This window comes from Maylandia zebra, linkage group LG8 (genome assembly GCF_041146795.1).
Source record: "Maylandia zebra isolate NMK-2024a linkage group LG8, Mzebra_GT3a, whole genome shotgun sequence".
In the NCBI taxonomy this organism is placed as follows: Eukaryota; Metazoa; Chordata; class Actinopteri; order Cichliformes; family Cichlidae; genus Maylandia; species Maylandia zebra.
In genome coordinates, this window is record NC_135174.1 from 27,302,773 (window position 1) to 27,330,744 (window position 27,972).

The 27,972-nt window shown below is 44.3% G+C and overlaps 1 protein-coding gene across 1 annotated transcript; it reads left to right on the forward strand.

Moving 5' to 3' along the window:
* Positions 1 to 724: 724 nt before the first annotated feature.
* On the forward strand, positions 725 to 27,972 carry grnb (granulin b). Its single transcript, XM_004565917.4, has 17 exons — positions 725 to 859; positions 1,160 to 1,235; positions 4,047 to 4,187; positions 6,330 to 6,455; positions 7,076 to 7,189; positions 8,384 to 8,525; positions 8,644 to 8,771; positions 8,960 to 9,089; positions 9,173 to 9,264; positions 9,885 to 10,029; positions 10,411 to 10,517; positions 10,687 to 10,923; positions 11,400 to 11,636; positions 24,530 to 24,784; positions 24,864 to 25,097; positions 25,457 to 25,705; positions 25,974 to 27,972. Exons 2-17 carry the CDS (start codon positions 1,233 to 1,235, stop codon positions 26,118 to 26,120), a joined length of 2,487 nt encoding a protein of 828 aa, XP_004565974.3. The 5' UTR covers positions 725 to 859; positions 1,160 to 1,232; the 3' UTR covers positions 26,121 to 27,972.

The following is a 27,972-nucleotide window of genomic DNA, read 5'->3' on the forward strand; positions in this document are numbered from 1 at the left end:
AAATAAATAAAGTAAAATAAATTAATTTACTTTGATTTAAAAAAAAAAAAACCCCAAAATAAAGTATACAATAATAACAATAATGTTTTACATATTCTAATCATCTAGGAGTGGAAAGTATGCACATATAATTAATCCTTCTTCATAAGTGCTGAAGTATTGTTTCAGCTTCCTTGTTGATAGAAACTTCAGGAACATCAACATACATATTTGCACATAATTTATGCACTGTTTGAAATGCAAAAAAATGTTCATATATAGTTTTTATAATTCCGCAATTTTATTTCCGCACGTCAAAGGAAAATGCCTCCAATTTTGGAATGTTGACTGCAAAATCTGAGTAGAAAAAGAATATAAAAACTAAACAAACAGAGATATTATTTGAAATTCAACCATCATTATCTTTTTATTATACCTAATAAAGACTATGTGTTTTAAGCAACTTTTGCCATGGTTTTTCTCCACACACACACAAACACGAAAACCGTAGGTTTGACGTTGCCCACCGCTTTAAGTTATAACGTCCTTCTCTTACAGAAAACATGCTTTCAATACTTTGTGATGTTTGAATTCTTACCACATCTGTGCCAGTGTCGTAAGTTTTCATAAATTCAAATAATGCAATAGATAAAAAGTTAATTTAATATTCTATTTTTATATTATTTTGTTGTTGTTGTTTTATTTTCCTAACCCTGGAACGCTGCAGTGTACTGGCCCTTTAAGACGCTAGCCTGTAGAGTCACGTGTCAGGCGTCATGTGATATAAGTATTATCAGAGACTGTTTGCTTTGTGCGTTCTGGGTGTTGCAGGCTGTCACTACCACATCAAACGGTACATGTATGTGACCCTTCAGGCGAGGTAAGAGGATGATTTCCGTTTCGTACGTTGATTTAAAAAAAAGAAAAAAAAAAGAAAAGAGAACATCCGCTTAACTTCATTTAAACCAGCTAGCTTTGTTTTTAGCTGCATAGCCTGCTACGCTAACTTGTATTTTTATTATAAAAGCTAGCGTTAGAAAGCTCTCTCCTTTCAGCTGGTATTTTTTTATAAGTTCCAGGTTATTTTTCTTAAACGTTGTCACTCCTTTTACCCCCTGTAGTATAATGCAGTATTTCCTAAAAGCATAACATCGACTGACAGTGTACTGTTGTTTTTCAGGAGTATGCAGAAAAGTGCCCAGTGCTGATAACGATTAAACTCTTTCTACCTGCTCTCGGGATTCCTGCTAATCATGGTAAATGTTTTATTTCGTATATATTGCTTCAGTATTGGCTTTGTAAAGGTTTAGTTTGTATATTTAAGAAAAAATAAATAAAAAGTGGGCGGAAAGCGACTAAACCCCATCCCCGAGCTTTACCATATATTGACATATGCACAGGTGAAGTTTAGCAATCTTTCACGTTATGAATTGTTGCAGTTGTTCTTTTAAAGTCGTTGACAGTAATGTTTGTCTTTTATTGAAATGTGAGCTTAACGTGTGTTTACAAAGAAACTAGACCTTCCATTATTGCCCTGTTGGTGCAGCCTTTTCTTATCTATTTTCATTTGCTATGTACCAGATCTGTTTGTCTTTTAGTTTATATTGCCCTCCCACGTTAGATTTAAATGGGTGTCGTGGCGTTGCCCTTTGGCATCGTGTGTAGGTTGTCTGTGTAGGTTCCCACTTATCTGGGTCATGGTAGTCTTTAGATCTGGAATATAAGGCAGCTGGACTTCATAAGGTTTTGAAGATATTTTACTTGTCATCCAAGAGGCTTCTTGAGTTTTAGAGAGGGAATGCTGTCCTTTCACACCTTGTCTCAGGTGACTGACATCATCCTGGGCTGGAGCAATGCCTGAGGTTTTACTTGTCTGCTCAGGTGACAGGATTGACCTGCACAAACACTTTGGGTCACTGCTCCCAAAATGACCTGGGACAGTTTTTCTAAACCTAAAAAAAAACTGGGTAGAAATTTTGAGATTGAGCCACTATATGAGCCATCATGACTCCTTTCTAGTTTGTAGCCAGTGTGACGATTTGGTAAAAGTTAGAATCTGGCAGGTGAAACTAAAGTGGATTACCTGTTTGAATTTACTTTAATGATTTGTGCTCTTGAACTAAATGCCATGAACAGCACGTCAATCCAGAGCTGAAAGATCTTATGAACTGATCAGATCATTTCAGCAGCACGTTACTTATAGATCTGCTCTCTGATTAAGACAGTGGATCTGTATATGACCGTAGTTAACATAAGCCAGGAAATTTATCAAATGTCAGCATCCTGAGCAGTCCCTAATCTTTAATCTTCCCCTCATGTTTGCTTTTTTTTTTCTCTCTCTACATCTTCTTGATCTCTGAGAGTATTGCACATTAATATTTTATTGTTGGACAGTCTAATTGGAGATCGGGCTGAGAGACAAACTGCACAGAAACAGTTTGTGTTTTGTGCTTTTAGAAACATTGCATTTTAATTCTTGCGCCCCTTTTTTGCAGTACTAGTAGCTACTTAAGAGGGACTATAGGATCTTTGAAATTGAACATGTCTCTATTACAAACCAGGTGTCTTACTTAGGTTAAAGAAAAGAGAAGGAAACGAATAAATAGAAACCTGTGAAATGCAATGATGTAAAATCTTTAAATAATAGAATGCAATGATTCTAGTAGAACAGGAACTCATGAAGCTAAATGGGTATTGAGGTGTATAAAATTTGAAAGGTTGCATTTGCCTGTGCTCATGGCAGTGGAGCTGAATGCCATCAGTAATAGATATGGACGCTATCCAGAGTGAGAAGTGCAAAGAAACACCCCAACGCTAACCTAGTACAAAAATATGAAAGTGAAAATTGACGTTTTGAGCAGACGCATAACGCTATTTTAAACATGTTGCATGTGTTCAGTTTGAACATCCCTTTTTCATTCTCAGTACAGAATCTGCAAAAGATGAGAAGTCCTTAACTACAGCAAAATGTATTTGTTGGAACTTGGTCTCAAGTGACAGAGCTGTAAAAGCAAGCTTCATTTTCATATTTGGGCAGTTTCAGGCGTCATCTTTGAATTGAACTGTAATTAGATGTAAAATGAGGAGTTCTATAAGGCTAAGCTTTTATAAAAGTTAAAGTTTATGTTTGGACTACTTGAAGGCTTCTTGTTAACAAAATTAAATTCCAAGAGGCTGCATGAGGCAAACTTTTCACTTGTATTAAAATTAAAGCATCTCCATAAACTGCAGCTGTCTGCCCTGAGTTTAAAATCCCTGCCACAGATGCTACTGCTTGCCGTCTACAGTGCATACTGTTATTAAATTATATTTGAGGAAATATTTGTGGTTTCAGCCCAGAATTGCCACCTTGTCAGAAGCATCCAGACTTTTAGGAGACATTTCAGAGTGTTTTGTGTTTTCTCGTGATTTCCTCTTAACCTGTGTTTTAGCAGTGTGTATCATCAAAGTGGTATTAATAATCTGTTTTCATTCCTGATGCTCATTTGAGGAGAAACAAAGACAAACAAGATGAACAAGAGCTCTTCCAGGAACGGTGATGCCATTTTTCTGAAGACTTAATTGGTCTGTAGGTGGCGATTTCTTACCTGTTCTCTAACGTGGAATCTAACCGGCACTGGAGCAGATAATAACATCATGGCTATGTACTCCAGGAAGAAGTGAACCACCTTCATAACATGGAAAACTTTTTATTTATTTCCATCCAGCCTGTAAAATGTATAGCAATTAAAATGTTATCACAAACTTGTGACATGAGCCAGCAGGAACGTCCAATGAGTTTAGTTTTTCTGGGACAAAAAGTCACTGCTGTATCACAACAGTCCAGAGGAAAACCAGTCTTAAATTGGCACTAAATCTTTTTTCATTACATATTCAGCAGTCGGTTAAGTCTGTTATTCTGTTCTTTCTGCTTGAGCTAAAAGGCCGTTAATGATGCTAGCGGCCAACTAAAAATAATAGACATGAGTCACTTTCAGTCTGAGTTTTTGCAAAAGCCAATAATTGAATCTTGAACTCGTGACTTGTATTAATCGCTCACAGCCCTGTCCTCTGTTCCCTGTGTTCAGGCTCTGCAGATGGGGTTCTTGTGTTTGGCCCTGCTGGGTCTGAGCTCGGCGCTGGTCTGTCCCAATGGACACACATGTCAGAACAAAAACACCTGCTGCAAGAATACTGAGGGGGGATACGGATGCTGCCCGCTACCACGTGTGAGTTACCCGTCACTGTTGTGTCTGACCTGGATGTTAATCAAGTACACTATCGTGCTTCTATAAGTTAAGACGAGGGTAGCAGCCAGGTACTGCTAACCAAATGCACTTGATTCATCGATCATCAGTGAGTGTGAGCGACGAAGAGTTTGCTAGTCTAAAGCATTTGTGTGTTTAACACAGTGCTGAAGAGGGAAGATGCCAGTAATGATCTCAGAGGAGCAGTTGTTGCTGCCCATCAATCTAAGGGAGGGTTAGAAAGCAGTTTCCAGTCAGTCTGAAGTCTGTCATTCTATATAAGTGGAAAACATTGGATACAGTTGCCAGTCTTCCCAGGAGTTCAGGTCCCGGCACGTTTACCATGAGATCAGACTGTCCAGTGCTTAAACTGAAAAAAAAACCAAGATCTGCATCTCACACTCTACATGCCTCAGCGTGTTTAAGTTTGTGACGCACAATTTACAAAAAAAAGAAACGGGTATGACTTGTTTACAAGTGTCAGGAAAAAGTGCCTTGTCATGGCAGCACAGCTTAGGTTTGCAGAGTTGCATGTGAATATTCCACAAGAGTTGCAGAACAATGTTTGTTTGGCACTGTATAAATAACGTTTGATGTAATCTGTCCAAATGACAAAAGCACCTCAATGCACTTTATATTATATGATAAAGACCCTACAATGATTCAAAGAAATTCCCAAAATTGGATGACCCTGATGAACAAGCACTTGGCAACAGTGGGGAAGAAAACTCCCTTTGAACAGGAAAGAAACTCCTGGAATCAGGCTCAGGGAGGGGCAGCAATCTGCCACGACCGGTCGGGTGTAAGGGGAGGAAGACGTGACAAAAGATGCTCTGTGGAAGAAAGCCCGAGATTATTAATAACATCATCAACAATCATGGGACGTGCCCAGCAGCCTAGGCCTGTTGCAGCATAAATAAGGGAGGGTTCAGGGTCACGTGTTCCAGCCCCAAGTACATGCTTTATCAACTCTAATCTTAAAACGTCATTCCAAATGTCAGCACAGTGGTGGAGAGCTGAGGGTTTGTTTCACAGCCACAGCGTTGTACTCTAGAGTCAAATGGTCAAAGCGTGGTCCAAACTGGATCATGCACCAGCACAATGATTGTAAGCACAGCAGCAAATCTACAACAGAATGGGGGGGGGGAGAAAAGACTGAAGTTATTGCAGTAGTAGGTCAAGCTGCAGACCTCAACCCAACAGAAATATAGTCAGGACCTTCAGAGAGCTGTGCACAAATCAATGCTACATGCTTCAAGGATCAGTAGCAACACTGCAAAGAGTGGGGAAAATTCCTCCACTGCAAAGTCCAAGCCTCATGGTCATGTAGAAAAGAATTACTTTAAGTTGTTGTCTGTAGCGATCTGCTGAGTCACGGCTTGTACTTGGTTTTTCACATGACGGCAGAGGGTCCTGTGAAAATAACTTTCTCATGACAATTAAGACTACTTAATGAGGAAAAGAGTATTTTTATCCATTTAAAACAGTCATTAGAGGGCCTTCAATGGCGCAGTAGGCGGGGTCACATGGCAGTTTTACCCACAGACACCACTCTGGCTTGTTCTGCCACAGTAAATGAGTAAAACTGGAAACCTGCAGCATGTGAGCTGTAGAGTACAATTTTCCTAGAAGCTAGCTGTGAATAAGGCTAGCGCTCAAACTCGGGCCGTTTCTCAGCCATAAAGCGCTCTCACTGAGAACTGAGTGTCCGTTGTACTGATCGAGGATGACACGGGGTTTTATTTCCCTCTGTGCAGGGGCGTCTTCCTCCTGACGGTGTTTTAATTTTGAGAGCTTGTTCATATTGCTCACACGCTGAAGGGGAGTTCTTTTAAAAATATAGTATTAGAAAGTTTAATAGAACAAAACAGTCAACATACAGTTTCATAGAATGACCTTGAACATTATGCATATTATTGACAGTATATATTATATGACTTTTGTACAAGAGTTGCAGGATATTTTGTACTATAAACTAATAAAACTCAGTATTTATGTTCTGCTTGGGAAAAATAGTACTGTAAAATAAAATGTCAGTTTGCTGTCACTTAAAATTGATTTCAATTTTTAAGTTTCCTCTCAGTGAACCTGTTTCTCTTACACTCTGTTTGAATCCCTCTGTAGGCAGAGTGCTGTTCAGACCACCTCCACTGCTGTTACGAGGGCACCCTGTGTGATTTGGTCCATGAGAAATGCGTCAATAAAACAGTTTCCCTGCCGTGGATGACACGACTCCCGACCCAGCCTCAGGTGAAGGGGGTGGGGCAAAGCTTAGCTTCTGTCTTTAGACATCTTAACGTTGATTACCCCACCAACAACCATTGGAAGATTATCTTAAAGGAATCTCCAGTGAACCAAGCTCAGTTTTGTTATCTGGATACGTTTGCTCAGTTGGTGTTATTTGTTAAAATAATGGAATTGTCTGATCTGCTTTGTACGTTCCTCCCACCCCAAAAACAAATGACTTAAAAGAACAACACTCATGGGTAAATAAGGTGTTTGAAGAGGTGCGGGGAATGTTTTTGAAACGTGCAGAGTATTGAGAGGCGCAATAGTGTTGGTTTCACGATGGCACTACAAGCACAGATGCTTCGACCTCCCCCACACAGGCTACCTGATCTCTCTTGGTGCAGCGCCAAGATGTTTCCACGGACTTAATCTCTCCAGCAGTTGTTTGTTCTCTTGTCTTGCAAGGAAAATCAATATTTTATATATGTATATTACGCTGTGGCTGGAGTGATTTTCAGTGTGTTTTAATTGACTATTGATTCCTTGAACTGTTCATATTTGAGTGTTTTTAAGCCTTTTGTTTGTTTGACCATGTGGCGTCCTTGCATTTGTATGCGTTGGCTGTGATGTGATTGCTTCAGCTCGAGGAGACGGTGAAGGCAGTCGTTTGTCCGGACCAGGTGTCTGAGTGTCCGGATGACACGACTTGCTGCCAGCTTCCTGACAGCTCCTGGGGCTGCTGCCCCTTAGCCAAGGTGACACACATAAGCACAAACGCCATCTCTTTGCCTAAAATCACTGACTCACACAAGCCCCAGGTTTCTCACACCAAAAAATGATCAGCTGTTTCTTGCATGAGTTCTTGACAGGCTGCCTATGAAAGTTTGTAGCTGTTTAAAATGAAATGTGATGTATTTCTTCACCAACACTGTATGTTTAATACACACTTCAGTTTGCCTCAAGTTTCACACACACATTGAAATGGTTTCAGACCATGTTTATAGATGATGTAAAGGATGCACAGGCTTAGAAAATGCAACAGCTTTAAGAATCTTTAAGTTTATTTGCAACCCTTCTACTACCACAAATTCCTGACACTTCATTTAGTGATGACTCTGTTTTAAATCCTTAGCGGTGATCATTCATTTTATATTAAAAAAACAAACAAAGTGTCATTGGACTTGTGGTTGTCTGTGTTGCGTCTATTTGCCAATGTCTTCAATCATGTTGCCTCAACACTCATTGAGGGGTGGTTGTGTGGTTCTGAAGTTGCTTCATGAACAAATTGGCTGGCAACACAGAATGACACTGCACGTCTGCCACAGACTGCACATTTTCTGAAGTCAAAATTAGTGAGTCTGACCTTTTGCTGAATCACTCATAGCTGCTGATGTCAGCACTCTGCAGCTGCCAGCAAAGGCAAAGAGGGGAGAACTTGATCGATCCTGAAAGCAGCTAAAACTATAGAAATGTCAGAATCTAAAGTAAGTGTTAAAAATGTCAGACACTTAGGATTTGATTTAGACACACCAAAAATGAAAACTTTATACATTTCAGCTTTTTCATATTCTGATAATGGCTAATACTGTGTGAATAAGTCTTATAATCTCTGTATACTCCTGGTGGAAAATAAAATAAATGTCTGTTCAGAGTGAAATGACCAGTTTTAGACATTTATTTGCTTCAAATGAAACACTTTGAATTTCTTCAGTATTTAAAACTCATTGAAGCTGCAGCATTTCCTTGGAATCAGATGGTGTTTGTTGGCTGCACATTCAGCAATCAGTGCTCATTTGCTTTAATAGAAAGGCACATCTGCCTGTTTTATTCAAACTACTCTATATACTGAATTAAAATGTCTCACGTGCATCAATTGTTCATTTTTCATGACCCAGTTGTATATCTATAGTGCTGGTGTGCTTCACGATCCCGTGATCTTCTCTCTGCAGGCGGTGTGTTGTGACGATAGGCGCCACTGCTGCCCTGAGGCAACAAAGTGTGATATCGCTCACTTGCGGTGCGTCTCTGCCTCGCTGGAGTCTTTCCCTCTGCTGGCCAAACTACCTGCTAGAAGGAGAGGGAATAACCCAGGTGGGGATTACATCATATAAATAAACAGTGAAATGTGATGATCATGTATTCACTTACGTTTCTAAATTTATATGCAGATGATACTGTAGTGTTAACAGAAGACTGCGTTTCTCTTTAGGTCTTACTACTTTTGTAGCTTCCATTGGCAGTTCAATATCGTGCCCTGATGGGAAACTCAGCTGCCCGAACGCTTTCACATGCTGTCTGCTACCCAGCGGAGAGTACGGCTGCTGCCCATACCCAAAGGTGCATATAAATGCTGTAGATGTAGTACAAGTGATTTGAATTAAAGTATTCCAACAGTTTCCAGCATTTTCCATATTTTTATGTTGCTGAATTAAAGCTGTTTGATTCTTACTGTACTGATTGGAAGAAAACATTGACACGAGGGTTCCTAATAAGGCTAAAACATCCTGTGTTTGAATCTCATGCAGGCCACATGCTGTGAGGATCACCTTCACTGTTGCCCTGCCAACATGGAGTGTGACCTGAAGCATTCACGGTGTAGGCGTGGCGAGACCGTCATGCCCCTGATGAAGAAGATCCCTGCTGTAGCCAGTGACAGTAAGTCTTATCTTTAAATTAAAAAACAAACATTGAATAGGATTTTATTGATGGATCCCGTGTCACTTCTGTCATCCCCTCAGTCAGTTGTCCAGACAAGAAGTCATTTTGTCCTGATCACACCACATGCTGCAAGATGATCAACGACACCTACGGCTGCTGCCCGATGCCCAGTGTAAGTAGTATGAAGTCACTGAGCGATGGGGTCAGTTTAGATGAACAGGAAGTTGCAGAGAGACCGACTCTTACTAGCTAAAGGTCATTGTGAAGCTTTTTAATATTTTATCAGGTGTTTAGTCTTTTTAGATATCAAATAAGTGGCATATCTAACAAACTGAAGGCTGCTTTTGCTCAAATGTAATGAGTCCCTGTTGGAATTTCCTTTCATTTATGAATTTGAAATACTTATGGAGAGTTGATTCAAAGTGTTAAGACTTCCTTTTGGTAGTTTTCCTCTGAAAGTCAATACGAGGTTGAAAGAAACGCTACAACATTGCAATGAATGAAGTAATCATTAGACTGAAAAACCAGAATAAGCTGCACAGTGCTTCAAAATGAATGGATAATTAGCCAAAAACACTGCAAAATCGAGGCAGGGATATTCTTCAGTGTACGTCCTTCACCTGAGCTCTGCTCAAAAGCTTTTCAGTTACTGAAAGCACAAAGACTCATAAATGAAGGTAGTTGCAGTAAAGGCCCAGGAGAGCAGCTCGGGGGAGGAAATGCAGTATTTGATGAGGTTGAGTTCTCACTTTCACACAATCATTGATTGCAAAGATTTACTACTTCTTTCAGGCCATCTGTTGTTCAGATCGCATCCACTGCTGCCCTGCAGGCTCAGAGTGCGACCTGTACCACAGGACCTGTGAGTCTACCCAGAGAAACCCCACCATGACACTGGCAGAAGCTGCAACCGAGCTCCTTAAAGTCCAGAGAAAAGGTGAGTGAGACGGCCATCGTCACATCTTCTGTGATCAAACTCTAAATATTTAATGTGTTTCAGAGAAAAACATGTTTTAATACAAATGTTTTATTAATATCTTCAGTAATGTTGCCTTAATCTGTTTGACTGAAATTCGTCAACTTTAACGTTTTGAGTGGAGTGGGAAGAAGCTTTTCTCCATCTGTTTTCATCTTGTCAGTGATTGGGTTTCTTTGTGCCAAAATTTGACAAGGAGGAAGAAGAATGTGTGAAATGTATATCTGGTTGTGCTGCATTGTGGGGGGGGGGGTTTCCCTCAAAACGTTTCATTGAGTCAAGCAGTGTTACAGGAATCTAAAAATGTTAGCTTCTGTGGTGGTGATTTTTATTGTTCTGCAGACCTTTCAGTCCATTCCATCCCCTGCAACGACTCTGTGGCCTGTGCTGACGGAAGCACCTGCTGTAAAACACTGAAAGGAGACTGGGCCTGCTGTCCGTTACCACAGGTACACTTTTCCTTTAATGACCTGTTCTCCTCTCCGACAGGGAGACTGTAACTCATGTGAGTTATTGTCCATTAATAAACACGAGTAGAGCTTATTAATGGACTCTCCTTTAGGTAATGTAGTAGTTCATTTGCAGACTCTAAGTCTGGGTTGTTCCTCATCCCTGCAGGCTGTGTGCTGTGAGGACCACCTGCACTGCTGCCCCCACGGCACCATTTGTAACCTGAAAAGCTCCACGTGCGACGACTCCACAGGTAACGCCGTGACTCCCATGCTTGGACACGTGCCGGTATTTCCTTTACTGGAAGACAGTAACAACAGGTGCGACAAATCAACGACATGTCCTGGGAAATCCACCTGCTGCAAGACTGCGAGTGGCGGTTGGGCCTGCTGTCCGCTGCGTCAGGTAATCCGGGGCTGAAGTGAGGACTGCTTTCTTCTGTCTTGTCTCTAGTATTCAAAATGCTGAGCTCATGAAAATCCTGTAACCACAAGTACATCAGGCTCAAACCATCAACAGAGAACTGAGCCAGATTTTTCTGAGGAGGGCAAACTCATGCTGATGTGAGTGGGCGAACAGTGGCGCAGGTCAGCGGGTGAGCTAGTAACAATGAGCTAATTCGTAAACAAACATGCCAATTTATTTCAAAGACTCAGAGCAAATTGGTGTGTGTTAAACAAGCAGACTCAATGAGGGAGCGGGTACCGATCACCGCCTTTGGAAAGATGTGCTAAATTAATGCTGCCCAGGACGTGCTCACAGGAGATTTATGATCTTAAGAGTTTACATTTGTAAATTAAAAAAAAAAAATCAATTGGCTTACATGGCTTTCTAGTAGTTCGGTGTAACACTCCTCTGGTCTGTATTGTGTGTACCTGCAGGCTGTGTGCTGTGAGGACCACCTGCACTGCTGCCCCCACGGCACCATTTGTAACCTGGCAGCCGAAACTTGCGATGACCCTCGGGGCTTCTCTCCGCCCGTCTCCTGGCTGACAAAGGTAGCAGCTCTGACCTTGGAGGTGGAGGATGAGAAATGCGATGAGAAGACCAGATGTCCGTGGGGCTCCACCTGCTGTAAAATGAACTCCGGACAGTGGGCCTGCTGCCCTTTACCACAGGTCAGCATCTCCTTTCTGCCTCCTGATCATATGTGCTGGCCAGATTTAACTTTGATGTGCAAATAGCCAAGGGTTTGTTTGTTCTTGGTGTCAGCTGTGGTTATTTCTGACATCCTGTTCTAATTTTTCTTACTGATACTTGAATTATTTTTATCCACAGCACATTCAAACACGACAGAAATTGTAATGATTTGGTTAACATTAACCACCGAGCCTCTGTAATTTCTCTTTTTTTTTTTTTTTTTTTTTTTGTCTGGCATCTCCTAATTCCTGTGTGATCCCAGGAGTGCTTTCATGGTGCATAAGTGGCTCATCTTTAGGTCATGACCTATTTCTGGGTGGTTATTTGTTTACTGTAGTAGTAGTAGTAGTAGTAGTAGTAGTAGTAGTAGTAGGCTTGTAGATTCCAGCTTCCAGGTCTTGAAAGTTCATACTCATCTGTTAAGCCCTATTTGCACAGGATTAGTAGTACCAGGGGACCTTATGTGATTTAAACACATGCACGCCCCTCCTAATCCTGAATTAAATTCATTAGAGGTCCCCAGGTAATCCTAGATCCAATGTGAACAGTGATTACAGTCCAGCTTAAGACGTGTGATGATTAGAAAATGTCAATCAAACCCAAGTCTGAGGATGGAAAATAAGAAGTCAGCTGTGGCTCTGAGTGCATTTCAGTAATGTCTCATTCACACTAGTTTAAACACAAAATGGAACGGGACAGCAGCCTGCTTGTAACTCAGGGAAACTTTTTTTTTTTTTTTTTTTTTTTTTTTTTTTTTTTTTTCGGTGACAGTTTGCTTAGAAATATAATTATGATCTGTTCACAGAATTTCTGTTATGAAGCAAACAACAGGTTTCCAGACCATTTTTTCTTTTGAAACTTTCTTTATTTCTCACCACACTCTCAAAGCCTGACCTATAATTATATTCTAAAAACTCTCCCTCCCTCCGACATTGGGGTCTTGATTGATTATTCTGGACCATATACTGCATATACTTAGTGTTGACAACATCAAAGAAATACCAAATGTAATAAAAATTCTACACCCACAAAAGAAATATTTAAAGATGACAATAACATCCTGGCATCAAACTCTCTCCATCCTACTCCGCTGACCGACCGACCAGCCCGGGTTGGCCTGCAGGCTCACGATACTCAGGGCCTCCTCTGTGCGTTCCCTGAAGTGAGTGGCCACTGTGGAGCGCAGCTGATCCGCCCGTATGGCATACCGATGTTGCTGCAAGCGCGCTCCCAAACAGGCCCAAATTCCCCCCACATACATTAAACCACAATACTACATCGTAAGACCCACGCTGAGTCGCAGGCCTTCACACCAGCTGTCAAAGATACTTTTAGCAGTCTCACTCGTCCAATGAATGCCATCAGCTATGGTATGGAAGTGTTGTTGAGGTATGCACGGTAAATAATTATAATGTGTACTGATGAAGTTATTGATCATAGTGAGATTTGACTGTTGGAGTTTGGATAGTGATCTGGAAAAGTGGATGTGGGCTACAAAAATGTCCGCATTCGGAAACACGGCTTTCGCCCCATTCACCACCTTGCGTAGTTGTTTAATTGAGGTCTTCTGAGGGTCCTGATCCTTATTATTAAGGCCTACAGACAAGATCACCATTTCCGTATTTTCACACACCGGCGTCATTTCCAACAGGTTGAAGAAATGGTAAAAGTTCGCACCCGGGTAGCTCTCCACCTGAATCTGATCATTCTCGAAGGGGGGTATTCTATTTAGATTGGAGTCCCCCAAGAAAACTACCGGTTTATCAACTTTGATTCTCCAATCCTGTAATTTCCTACTAGGCCTCGCCCGATGGTAAGTAGGTGTATGGTAACCCCCCTCTGCGCCCCTCGTCTCCGCCCCCGCCCCGACCGGCTCTCCCTTTCCTGTAAGCCCGCGCCCGCTGTGAGACTCCCTCTGCTTTATTTGCCACACGGTTTTAAACTCTGCCGCCGAGCCATTGCTCTCATTATCCTCCTCGCTCAGGTGAAAATTACACTCAATATTAAAATAGTGGGGATCAGCGCGGTCCAATGAGTCACTGCTCAGGTTTCCCGCTGGCTCCTGCTGTTGCAGGGCCTCAATCGTCATTTCACCCACTACCTTGTCACCTGTTTCAGCAGAGGTTTGGATTTTTACTCGCTTTTGTTGTTTCATTATAGGGTCCGGACCATTTGTCCGGTCTCCTGCGCGAGACGTGGAGCAAGAAACTGGAGGGGTGGCGGGCTCAGATGGCAACCTGTTCGCGGCCGTTAAGGGCAAGTCGCGGCGCACAGTATTTCTAGGACACACAGGGGGGGAGCACAAAGAGGCAGGCAGAATGTCATCAGCTTCATCCAAATCTACCACAACATTTGATCTAACTCTGGCTGTTGCCTCCACCCTACTCCCACCCTCTCCCGTCTTCCCCCCCATCTACATTTCTCCCCTTTTCTACAATTACCCTCGGGAGGGCTCCCGAGGTGGCCAGCGCACGGGCATTAACAGTCTGAAGCTCATTCAGCTCCTCTAAAATAGTTTTCCTTTTCCCCAACGATAGGTTTTTCTGATGGGAAACATTTTGTGTATTACTGCTACTAGCAGTCTGGTTTTTCACCACTGTAGGTAAGGGCGGAAATTCATTATCATCTCTCAAATCAATCGGCATTACCCCCGATCTTCCCCCCCCTCTGTACTGTGTTCTGTTCCCGTGTGTGGCCGGCCTCCGAGCGGGCCCTCCCTCCACCCTCTTCCCCTGACGATTTAAGCAGAGTTTCAACTGTTGACATTGTAGAAACTCGTAAGCGAGCCCCGTATCTTTTAAAAGCCCACGTCTTTGCCACCTGAAATGACACCTCAGTCTTTCTAGTTCCTTTTAAAGATTCAATAACAGTGGCATAATGATCATAAAGAATATCTAGATTTTTGGACATCCAAGAGTCTGTGTTTTGCTCAAGTTGCCTCCTAACTTGTTCTGTGGGCGCAGCCGGTTTTATAAAACTAGAGAGCCTGGACACCTGTTTTATCATACCCCTGGGGTATAAGCCCGTGTCGCGTGCTTCTTCAATCACACTTTTATGGTGTACAGTCTGTATTAATTTAAATATATTCTTCGCACTCTTCCTTGTGTCAGCATCAAGTGCACGCTTTGGTGCGGGAGCATCTTGTCCTCCTTGTTGTCTAACACGTCTCATGTTCGGGCGACCCCATCCCTCCCCGTGCCTCGTCCCCTCCCGACCCCCAGCATGCGTAGCCAGACCACCACCAGACGAACTTTCACCTAAGGTTTTGGAACAGAGGATCGCAAGTTCGATTCCTGCCTGGGGCGTCTGTATCCAGTAAGGGTCCTAAGGCTAGACCCCCTATGCTAAGCAAGCCTACCGCAGACATGAGCGAGACAGATAAATATGAAGGCATGCCGGCTCGGACGTCGCCCGGATCAACAAGGTCCGCGTCAGGTGTTGAGGAACCAGGGCACCCTGACGAAAAGTGGGCTACTGGAACAAGAAGGCATCGGTGGGCAAGGGACGAAAACAGGGCGTTGTTGGAATGCTACTACGCAAGTAACCCCGGCGGAAGGGGCTACATGAATAGGATGAGGGACCTATGGATTCTTCGATACCCAACATCCACAATGACGGCGAAACAACTAGTAGCTCAGTGTTCCAACATTCGAAAGAAGGGACTGCTCTCACAGCTAGAGATTGACGAGGTACAACACAAATGCTACGGCAAGGAGGAGTCAGGACGCCAGGTCAGGGGGGAGATATCATCACCCCCACCTGAGATTGGGTACATAGCCCCAAGTGCGATAGGACAAGGATCGTTGAGTGCGAGAGGAACTGACCTGAAAAATAGGATCATGGCCAAGCTTGAAACCTGGATCCCCCGTAGCCGGTTACCAAGATTACGTGAAGTACCCTCAGAAGGTCTGCTAGATGATGTTAATGCAGCACTACGGACAATACCTACAACCACGGTTACCGACACTAACAAGCTGATCTACAATACGGCAGCAGTGATCAGTGAGATGCTTGGCTACAAGTTGAACAGCCACAAGGGGCAGTACCCTCCATGGAGAAGGAGGCTAGAGGGCAAGATCAAAGTAGCACGGAGGGAGGTTAGCCAACTAACGGAGTTGCAGAAAGGTGCGACAAATAAGGTGCCTAAGAAATACAGCAAGCTGTCCATACCTGAGGCCTTGGAAACTGCCAAGCAAAGACTCACAGCCTTGGCCAGCCGCTTGAGGAGGTACACCAGAGAGATAGAAGGCAGGAGAATAAACCAGCTGTTCTCCACAGAACCAGCAAAGGTGTACTCTCAGTGGCAAGGGAACAATAAGAGAACAGCACCACCAAGGCTGGAGACGGAGCAATACTGGAAGAGCATATGGGAGAAGGATGCAACCCATAACGGCAATGCTCAGTGGCTAGAGGATCTGAGGGCTGACCACAGCGACCTCCCTGAACAGGGTCCAGTAACCATCACAGTGGCAGATATCCAAGAAAGGGTCTCCAGTATGAAGAGTTGGACAGCACCAGGGCCCGACATGGTTCACGCCTACTGGCTGAAGAAGCTGACTGCACTCCACGAGCGTCTGGCAGCACAAATGAACCAGCTGCTAGTTAACGAGAGACACCCGGAATGGCTAACTGAAGGCCGGACGGTCCTGATCCCCAAGGACCCCAAGAAGGGACCGGTCCCCTCCAACTACCGACCAATAACCTGCCTCAGTACTACATGGAAGCTCCTGTCAGGCATCATATCGGCTAAGATGAACAGGCACATGGGTCAATACATGAGCGGGACACAGAAAGGAATTGGCAAGAATACCAGAGGCGCAAAACACCAGCTACTGGTAGACAGAACAATCAGCCGAGACTGCAAGACCAGACTGACCAACCTGTGCACTGCCTGGATTGATTACAAGAAGGCCTATGACTCAATGCCCCACAGCTGGATACTGGAATGCCTAGAATTGTACAAGATCAATGGGACCCTAAGAGCCTTCATCAGGAACTCAATGGGGATGTGGCGTACAACACTAGAGGCCAACTCCAAGCCCATAGCACAAGTCACCATCAAGTGCGGGATCTATCAAGGAGATGCTCTGTCCCCACTGCTGTTCTGCATAGGCCTGAACCCCCTCAGTGAGATCATTAACAAGACTGGCTACGGATACCGACTACAGAACGGAGCAGTTGTCAGCCACCTCCTGTACATGGATGACATCAAGCTGTATGCCAAGAGTGAACGAGACATCGATTCACTGATCCACACTACCAGGCTATACAGCAATGACATTGGAATGTCGTTCGGACTGGAGAAGTGTAGTCGGATGGTAACAAAGAGAGGGAAGGTAGTCAGAACTGAGGGGATTGAACTACCAGAAGGCAACATTGCAGACATAGAGGACAGTTACAAGTACTTGGGGATTCCACAGGCGAATGGGAACCATGAAGAGGCCGCTAGAAAAGCTGCAACCACCAAGTACCTGCAGAGGGTCAGGCAAGTCCTGAGGAGTCAGCTGAACGGTAAGAACAAGATCCGGGCCATCAACACGTACGCCCTGCCCGTGATCAGGTACCCTGCTGGGGTAATAGGCTGGCCAAAGGAGGAGATAGAAGCCACTGACATAAAGACAAGAAAGCTCCTTACCATGCATGGAGGGTTTCACCCCAAATCCAGCACCCTGAGGCTGTACGCTAAGCGGAAGGAAGGGGGCCGGGGACTGGTGAGTGTCAGCACCACAGTCCAGGATGAGACAACGAACATCCAAGAATACATTAGGAAGATGGCCCCAACTGACCGAGTGCTCAGTGAATACCTCAGGCAGCAGAAACCCAAGAAAGAGGAGGGAGACGAGGAACCATCATGGAAGGACAGGCCCCTGCACGGTATGTACCACCGGCAGATAGAGGAGGTGGCTGATATCCAGAAATCCTACCAGTGGCTGGACAAAGCTGGACTGAAAGACAGCACAGAGGCACTAATCATGGCAGCACAAGAACAAGCTCTGAGCACAAGATCCATAGAGGCTGGGGTCTATCACACCAGGCAAGACCCCAGGTGCAGGCTGTGTAAAGATGCCCCAGAGACAATCCAGCACATAACAGCAGGGTGCAAGATGCTAGCAGGCAAGGCATACATGGAACGCCATAACCAAGTGGCCGGCATAGTGTACAGGAACATCTGTGCCGAGTATAACCTGGAAGTCCCGAGGTCAAAATGGGAGATGCCCCCAAGGGTGGTGGAGAATGACCGAGCTAAGATCCTGTGGGACTTCCAGATACAGACGGACAAAATGGTGGTGGCTAACCAACCGGACATAGTGGTGGTAGACAAACAGAAGAAGGCGGCCGTAGTGATCGATGTAGCGGTTCCGAATGACAGCAATATCAGGAAGAAGGAACACGAGAAGCTGGAGAAATACCAAGGGCTCAGAGAAGAGCTCGAGAGGATGTGGAGGGTGAAGGTAACGGTGGTCCCCGTGGTAATCGGAGCACTAGGTGCGGTGACTCCCAAGCTAGGCGAGTGGCTCCAGCAGATCCCGGGAACAACATCGGAGATCTCTGTCCAGAAGAGCGCAGTCCTGGGAACAGCTAAGATACTGCGCAGGACCCTCAAGCTCCCAGGCCTCTGGTAGAGGACCCGAGCTTGAAGGATAAACCGCCCGCAGGGGCGTGCTGGGTGTTTTTTTTTTTTTTGTTTTTTTGTTTTTTTTTTTAAATAAATAAAAGACATTATTTTGTAAGAAAGAAGGTGAACACAAAAAAAAATATATCTCTGAAAAGCAAGAGGGATGGGGAAAAAAAACAGAGCTAAAGTTAAGACAAATATAAATCAATTGGGGATGGAGACGGAAAATATAATAAAAAAACTAGGTAAGGGAGTGGGGTCCGGAGGGAGTCTTAGGGCTGTCGCGGACCAGGGGGAGAACCCGACAACGGGTAACATCCGGAGCAGGAACGTGAAAACAGGGAAAGAAAGGAAAAAGAAAATACATAAAAAAATCTACAAAAACTAAATAAACAATCAACCCATATTCACCTTCATTCCAAAACTAAAAAGGCTATGTAAGGCAACCCATAATAATAAGAACCCTATATTAAGAATGGCTTTTTAAGAGTAATTGAACAAATAATCAACGAAAACCACAACTTGAAGGGCTGCTTTTCCTATTGCACTAGGACAGCCATTATACTCCCCAATAGATGATGGGGGGAAGACATCACTATAACGAAATCAGGTAAAAGGTCCAGTCGGTCAGCGGAGGCCTCAACATAAATAAGAGGGCAAATTAATTCTTATTTCATGGCCACCTCAACCCAAATGCTTGGCATTTTTAGATATTCACTCCCCACTATAAGGTTTAAGTTTCCCAAATGCAGTTACCAACTGTTAATATTTCCCCCAAGATGTTAAATTTAGGGTCATGCGGCCTGGGCAGGGTCATCTTCCCTTTTAATTCTCCAGTTCTAATAGTATCTGCCAAGCCAAAGTGGTTAGGTTTAGGGCCATGTGTCTAGTTAAGACCATCCTCCAAATTATCCACATTCTAGGGACACTTTCTTAAGGCAAAATGGTTAGGTTTAGGATCCAGTGGCCTGGGTAGGATCATCCCACAGGTTATACACAATGAAGATACAAAAAAAAGAAATTGTTAAATTCAGATTATTAAATCTTTTTGAGAAAAACAATTCAATAAACTCAGTAATCTCCATTTGTCCCAAGGAGATGCTGTTTTATATTTCAAGGAGTAATCAGTCTGTTTACTAAGAGGTCCTTTTAGGAATCGTGGATGGATGTCAGATACAAATTCCTGGCACAGGCTGGTTAGGTGTTAGGAAACTATAGCTTAGATGTTTTTTAATTCAAACTTTGGTGCACGGTCCTAGGAATTACTGAAACATCCCATCTCCACTTACTCCGCTCTTCTCCTTCTCTCCAGCATACTCCTCTTCTTCTTGGGTGCGTCTTGTACCTTCTTCCATATGTTGTCAATCATAAAACCGTCCCCCAATGTCTTTATTCCCCCCAGGCCATAAGGCAGACTCATTGAAAGTTCCAGCACTGTCACCAATACTAAAAAAGGTCCCAAAGCCATATTTCTCCCATAACTCCCTGGAGGGGATGTGACCTCCAAGAGAAAGTGTTTTTATCGTTTTTGATTTTCTTATTCATTTTCAACAATAATCACACTCCATGCAGTTAGTAATTATAATGAATCCTCACACTGTTAGTGTTACACTCTGTTCAAAACAACCTCCATGCAGTTCTGTCATGGGGACTTATGGCAATCAGGGAAAGATACTCAATATTGACAAGTAGTCTTTGTATTTCATTTTGAGCTCCTTAACTGCAGGACTACAACGCCTGTGGATTTATTTCCAATATTTGTCGCATCTGCGGCAGATTTACTGCTGACTCTGATCAGGAAAGTGAGACGTCGAAAGAGAGGTAAGCGAGCCGGCGTACTCGTGCGTTTGAGGAAACGCGGACTGAGAACGGCCCTTCCTGGGATCTTCCTTTCTAATGTACGCTCACTCTGGAATAAGATAGACGAACTGGCCCTGATGAGAAGCATGAACAGAGACTTTGCCTCCTCCTGTGTCTTATGTTTTACGGAGTCGTGGCTCAGTGAGGACATCCCGGACTGCGCGCTCAAGCTGGAGGGCTTTCATCTGCTGCGCGCGGACCGGCAGGCCACTCTCTCCGGTAAAACCAAAGGTGGAGGTGTCTGCTTCTACATCAATAGTGGCTGGTGCACAGATGTAACAGTGATTGCTCAGCACTGCTCTCCCTCTCTGGAATATCTTTTCATTCACTGCAAACCGTTTTATTCTCCGCGGGAGTTTGCTTCATTCATCCTGGCCGCTGTTTACATCCCGCCAGACGCGGATGCGCAAGCAGCTCAGTGCGCACTCGCAGAGCAGATTCTCCACACGGAGCGGACATACCCGGACTCTCTCATCATTGCTCTTGGGGACTTTAACAAAGCCAATCTGAGCCATGAGCTTCCGAAATACAAGCAGTATATTAAATGCCCGACCAGAGAGGAGAGGACATTGGACCACTGCTACAGCACGATCAGCGGGGCCTATCGCGCAGTGCCCCGCGCTTCACTCGGACTTTCTGATCACGTCATGATCCACCTAATCCCCGCGTACAGACAGAGGCTGAAGCTCTCCAAACCTGTCGTGAGGACCAAAAAACTGTGGAGCAACGAGGCTGTGGAGGAGCTTCGCACGTGTTTGGAGACCACAGACTGGGACACAATGAAGGCTGCTTCTAACAGCTTGGACGAGTTTACGGACACTGTCACCTCCTATATCCACTTCTGTGAGGACAGCATTGTGCCATCACGCACCAGGGTGAGTTATAACAATGACAAACCCTGGTTTACTCCTAAACTCAAAAAGCTGTGGCTGGAAAAGAGTAAGGCGTTCAGAAGCGGAGACAGGGACTGCTACAGAGAGGCCAAGTACAGGTTCACTAAGGAAGTGGACATTGCCAAACATCAGCACTCTGAGAAGATGCAGCAGCAGATCTCAGAGAACGACTCGGCCTCTGTGTGGAAAGGTTTTAGGAATATTACAAACTACAAGCCTAAAACCCCCCACTCCACTGATGACTTGCTCTTAGCCAACACCCTTAACGACTTCTACTGTCGTTTTGACGAGCCATCAGGCAGCCTTCACACCTCCAACGACCCCAACAATAGAGGCACTTTGGACACTCATTCCCCCACCTCTCCCCCCTCCATAGAGCCATCACCACCTTCAAACTGTTCACCTGCAACACCCGCCCCCTCACCCCACACAAAAGAGGATTTCACACCACCTCCTCCGACCACAACTCTTCATATTCATGAAGCAGATGTGAGGAAGCAGTTTAGGAGTCTGAATGCTCGGAAAGCTCCCGGCCCAGACGGTGTGTCTCCTGCCACCCTCAGACACTGTGCAAACGAGCTGGCCCCAGTGTTTTCTGGCATCTTCAACTCCTCACTGCAGGCATGTCATGTGCCTGCCTGCTTCAAGTCCTCTACCATAATCCCTGTCCCCAAGAAACCTAGGATCACTGGACTAAATGACTACAGACCCGTGGCTCTGACATCTGTGGTCATGAAGTCATTTGAGCGCCTAGTCCTCTCCCATCTCAAGACCCTCACGGCCCCCCTCCTGGACCCCCTGCAGTTTGCATATAGAGCCAACAGGTCTGTAGACGACGCCATCAACATGGCCCTACACTTCATCCTGCAGCATCTGGACTCCCCAGGAACCTACGCCAGGATCCTGTTTGTGGACTTCAGCTCTGCCTTCAACACCATCCTTCCAGACCATCTCCGAGGCAAGCTCTCCCAGATGAATGTGCCTGATCCCATCTGCCGGTGGATCACTGACTTCCTGACGGACAGGAAGCAGCATGTGAGGCTGGGAAAGAATGTCTCGGACTCCCGGACCATCAGCACCGGCTCCCCTCAGGGCTGTGTTCTTTCTCCTCTACTCTTCTCCCTGTACACCAACTGCTGCACCTCCACCCACCAGTCTGTCAAGCTAATCAAGTTCGCAGATGACACCACCGTCATTGGGCTCATCTCTGACGGGGATGAGTCTGCCTACAGGAGGGAGGTTGAACGTCTGGTGTCTTGGTGCAGCCACAACAACCTGGTGCTGAATGCCCAGAAGACAGTGGAGATTATTGTGGACTTCAGGAAGCACACAGCCCCACTCCCCCCCATCATCCTGACTGACACCCCCATCACCTCTGTGGACTCATTCCGCTTCCTGGGTACCACCATCACCCAGGACCTGAAGTGGGAGCCCACCATCACCTCCGTCATCAAGAAAGCCCAGCAGAGGATGTACTTCCTGAGGCAGCTGAAGAAATTCAACCTGCCAACACGGACGATGATGCAATTCTACACTGCAATCATCGAGTCCATCCTCACCACCTCCATCACCGTGTGGTACGCTGGAGCCACTATCAGGGACAAACAGAGACTGCAGCGTGCTGTGCGCTCTGCTGAGAAGGTGATTGGCTGCAGACTCCCATCTCTGCAGGACCTGTACACCTCCAGGACTCTGCGGCGTGCAGCCCGGATCTCAGCTGACCCTTCTCACCCTGGACACAGTCTGTTTGACCTGCTCCCCTCAGGCAGGAGGCTCCGGTCCATTCGCACCAGAACCTCTCGCCACAAGAACAGTTTCTTCCCCTCTGCTGTTGGACACATGAACAATAACCATATGACTGTCCCCGCCACTAACACATGACCCTACGCTGTGTCACTGCATCATTTCATGTCTGGCACTGATCACCACCTGCACTCATGTATATATCTTTCTACGTAGCACTCATAATTCTTATTCTCATGTATATATGTTTGGCACTGATCACCACCTGCACTCATGTATATATCTTTCTACGTAGCACTCATAATTCTTATTCTCATGTATATATCTCATGCACATATCTTTCTTTCTACATAGCACTTTAATTCTTATTGTCTGCACTGAAGCACCGCAGCAATTTCCTAATGTTGTAAACCTCAACATCTGGCAATAAACCCATTCTGATTCTGATTGAATCTTTATTTGGTCTGTAACTGTTGGCAATTAGATGTGTTGACCAGCCTGAAAAATGCTCAACCTTTGGACGACAACCCGGCCATAAGCTGACTACATGGGCTGACCTTCCAATAGGCAACTGGTCTCAGTTGAAGGCTGACCACATCTCATCTTTGTTTGTTCACAGGAATCAACTTAACTGGTTAACAGCCAGTTGTTTTGTTGTTAATCCATAAAAATGGGATGTTGTCAAGCGCTACATTGTAACGTTGCAGTTAAGTTTCCATCCTGCAGCAACTTTGTTTTTAAAGGTTTTTTTTTTTTTTTTCTCTGAGTGCAATTGTCTACATGACCCCCATTCAGTCACAGACCGGTATCAGACTAACTTGATCCTTATTGCTGTTTCAGTCACATGGCAGCTGACCGGGTGATCAGGCATGGGCCCGTCAAAGTGGCTGTTTCAGTGACTTCATTGCACAGTTTCAGTAATTTTGGTCAACCTATGCTCTCAACCCTGTTCTCCCTCATGTGACTGTAGAGATTTTCTGTACTTCTACTTTGAGACAGCTGTTATACCTGAGTGGATTTTTCAGAGGCAAAGACAAACTGATCGAAATTCAAAAGTCTGAATTTAAATGTATAGATGTGTTAAATCATCCAAAATACTCCTTCTCTTTTGGGAAGATGTAATAGGAAACACTGAGATTTACACCTGGAACCAGTGGTTTAACAACAGAACTCTTAATAGTAGACAATTAGTTGGTGTTTTGAAGCTGACTAGAGGTGAATCATATGGTGTCAAATAAAATGAGGATAACTTTTCAGCTGTTTCATCAACAGAAGAGCAGCCTGTGATGTTTTGAAGGATTTCAGTCTGTGATGTAAGGCAAGGCAAGTTTATTTGTATAGCACAATTCAACAACAAGGTGATTCAAAGTGCTTTACAGAGACATTAGAAACAAGAACAAATAAAAAGCATGATTTAAAATTGAATAAAACAAGCAAATAAACTAATTAACAAACAAACAACAGTATATAAAATCAGAACAGTAGATAAAATCAGTAGTTAAATGTAAGTTTTGAAATTTAAGCTTAAAGTGTGGATTTGGTGCTTTATTCAAATGCAGCTGAGAACAGGTGAGTCTTCAACCTGGATTTAAATAAACTGAGTGTTTCAGCTGATCTGAGGCTTTCTGGGAGTTTGTTCCAGATATAAGGAGCATAAAAGCTGAATGCAGCTTCTCCGTGTCTGGTTCTGACTCTGGGAACTGATAAAAGACCGGATCCAGATGACCAGATGTAGAACTCGTTCCTTGTTTCGTTCCAGGCTGTGTGCTGCAACGATCACGAGCACTGCTGCCCCAAAGGCTACAAGTGCAATGTGGCAGAGGGCACCTGTGACAAACCCGGTGGCCTCAGTGTGGCCTGGCTGCAGAAGATCCCAGCCCTGCAGGAGGAGCTCGGCCAGACTGTTTCCCATCCAACTCAGAACATGTGCGACACCCAGACCAGCTGTCCCAGAGACACGACCTGCTGCTTCATGGAAAAGGAACACAAATGGGGCTGCTGCCCTCTGCCGAACGTGAGTTTAACCCCTCCCTTTTTTAAATTATTAATTCTTTTTAAATGGGAGAGTGTCAGTTACCCGTGTTGCCCGTCAGGCTGTCTGCTGCAAAGATGGAAACCATTGCTGCCCCAGCGGACACACCTGTGACCCCCACCACTTCTCCTGCTCCAGAGGTTCCCATGTTATACCGTGGTTCGCCAAAGTGAGCGCTGTAACAGAGCCGGGCGCCGTGATCGACGTTAAATGTGACAACAAGAGCAGCTGCGCTTCAGGGACGACCTGCTGTAAGCTGAAGACCGGAAAGTGGGGCTGCTGCCCGCTGTTCAAGGTTTGTGCATCAGTGATGTTCAGACTGTCATTAAATCCTCGAGTTTTCCACAAAGGTGCTCATTTGATAAGATCACAAACTGATCTGTGACATTTCTGCAGTGTCTTGCTGATGTAGAATATCATTTGGTTTCACAACAGACTAAAATGAATCAGACAGCAGTTTCAATAGTGATGTAAAACCGGCTTTCTTTCCTGTTTAAACAAATTTGGTGCTTACAGCAGGAAATACAATTGCCATTTAGACCATATTTTTGGAGTGTTCAATAGTGTATATAGGGAAAAGCTTAATAGGAATCACTGAAATGCTTCACTCGTGGCTGTAACATGTTAATATCTGGCATCGTGGTCTCTTCTCAGGCTGTTTGCTGCACTGACCACGAGCACTGCTGCCCTCAGGGCTACACCTGCAACATGCAGACAGGAACATGCGAGAAGCAACGACACTACCACCACCTCAGCACCATCCCTCAGATCGAAGTGCTACAGTCTGTGAAGGAGGACGAGGAGGATGTGGCGTGTGATGGCAGGGGCGAGTTTCGCTGCTCCAAACGAGACACCTGCTGTAAGATCTCCGCCACGGAGTGGAGCTGCTGCCCCTCCCCCAGGGTACGTTCACCTGTTAGTCCCTCCCACTCATTTACATTTGAAGTCATTCTTCCAGCCATGACTTTGGATGGTCCTTGTTCTAGGCTCGATTTTGGAATGTTTATGTTAAAACTTAGCAGGTATACTATATGTTGCTGTGCTACTACTCATCTTTGATAATCGACTTTTATTGTTGCTGAATTCATTCAGCTCATATGTTTGTTTAGAATAAAATAAGTTTGAGCCTTGCCGATTGATTCGGTGCTGAACACGCTGTGTCTGTTCTCAGGCCGTCTGCTGCTTTGACTCGAAGCACTGCTGTCCTGCCGGGTACTCGTGCGACCTCAAGGCCGGAGGCTGCACCTTGCAGACCCAGCTGACCTGGGACTCGTGGTTTGGGGACCGAAAGAGAGACACTGTCCACCACGGACTCTAATCCACTGAAGTGCAATGATGATCTCAATCTTTCCGTTATGTCATCTACTGGTGTTGTCTGTGGACAAGAAGGGCTTCTTCCCGTTTCATTTCGTGGAGGTGCATTCACTGAGTTTTTTGCACTCTTGCGTATTTTTGAGTTTTGTGTGGTTGGGGGGGATTTGGTCCACATATGCAGGAAAAACATTTGTTTAATTGCTTTTTGCCAATGGAGGAATTTTAGTGAAGTTGAAGTAGTTTTCAAGGGGGAAGCAGGTGAAACCTAGCCTGCATTCTGGTTGAAAATATTTATTGCACTCCTTCAGAACCACTCTACATCTAGGTTCCAGGACAGCTTTACAGTGCGTCCGTTTCAACCTGCGGTGTTATCTGTTAATGTCAGATCTGAAGTTTTCTTATAGGTAACAAACCCCATTTCAAAATAAACTTCAGTGAATTCGTCTCTTTTGAAAGTCTATTGTTTCTGCTGATATTTTTTCTCCCCCTTTCTTCTTCAGACAGAGTAGCTTAGCATGAGTGAACTTAAAATAATGAACCCATACAGGGAGCTTGACACCTGCTCTCAGTTCATTCTGTCTGAAATTGGCTGCTTCACTCCTTTAGCTCTACGTATCTTCTGATTGGCTGCCCAAAACTTTAAACAACAGGTGGGTGCAGCGGGTGGAGAATGCGCTCTTCAACCTTTAAGATAGAGGAGCATGTTTTTGTACCAAGGTTGGCAGTTCCTTTGAGTTTGTGTAACAAATCTTATGCATATTTTGATGACATTTGTTGATACTTTCATGAAAGAAACTCCCTGATCATTAGTGTTTAAACATGAGTGCACAGAGCTGGTCTACTCTCTGGAAGAGAATCATGAATGTACAAACTGCCTTTTTGTGAGCAACATTTCCTAAATAATCTGACTTGAACCACGTGTCTTCTCTAAAAGGCAGTTTTTGTTAAGTCAGCAGAACTGTATCATCTTTCCTGATGGTTTATTCATTAAAATGGCAAAGTTGCAAATTAACCACTTTAACAGTGGAAAAACCACAAATCTGGACAAACTAACAGGTAGCCTTTGGAATTGTTTCCAGTGTTTCTGAATTTATTAATGCAGTTGTTAATTTGACTGTTTCAGGCTTAGAGGATGAAATCGAGCTGTCCGATTAGAGCTGCTGTGATTGTGGGCACATTTACTTTATGGTAAAGTGGTTTTGGTGTCTGGAGACTCGATGTTTCACTGACTCTTAAGAATGTCAAACATTTATTGTTGTACATGCAAACTGAAATGTAGGCGTCTGTAAAGGTGAGAGGAAAACTTTAGACATTTCACTTCCAGAAACGAAGGATTTATCGGAACGTTTCATGGCTGAGCCAGTTTTTAATCAGGTTTTCATAACCATTTCACGCTTTCGCCACAACTTGGCTGCTTGTTGCTGTTTTAATGTTGCCGCCAACAAGCAGCACCATTAATAAAAATAAATAAATAAACAACAATAATTAAAAAAACATTTCTTTCCTCATTTGGAAGCTGACGGGACACGAACGAGCATCGAGCAGTTTGTGCCTTCTTCAGTAGGAGTTACTTGTATCCTTTGGAAAGTCTTTTGTTTTGTGCAGTTGTAACATTGATTTGCATCTTTGTCTTCATAGAAACGTAACACAGGCGCTCAGGAGAATCTTTTGGAGTTATTTGTGAATTGAGACTTGGTCAGTGTCAGTTGGTAATATGTTTGAGTTTGTAGATTCAGGAGTTCCTAAAAAGCTGAACGATCTCTTAAACTTAAGTAATTTCAATGACTTTTAAATAACTGTCATGTAAAGTGGTTTACAGATTGGCTCAATCTGAAAATAAAAGTTCATTTCGCTGA

Excerpts from the sequence above, each read along its gene's own strand:
- grnb (XM_004565917.4), top strand. Across the intron at positions 8,772-8,959 it reads GCTGCTGCCCATACCCAAAG|GCCACATGCTGTGAGGATCA; the intron begins GTGCATATAAAT and ends AATCTCATGCAG. Across the intron at positions 10,924-11,399 it reads CCTGCTGTCCGCTGCGTCAG|GCTGTGTGCTGTGAGGACCA; the intron begins GTAATCCGGGGC and ends GTGTACCTGCAG.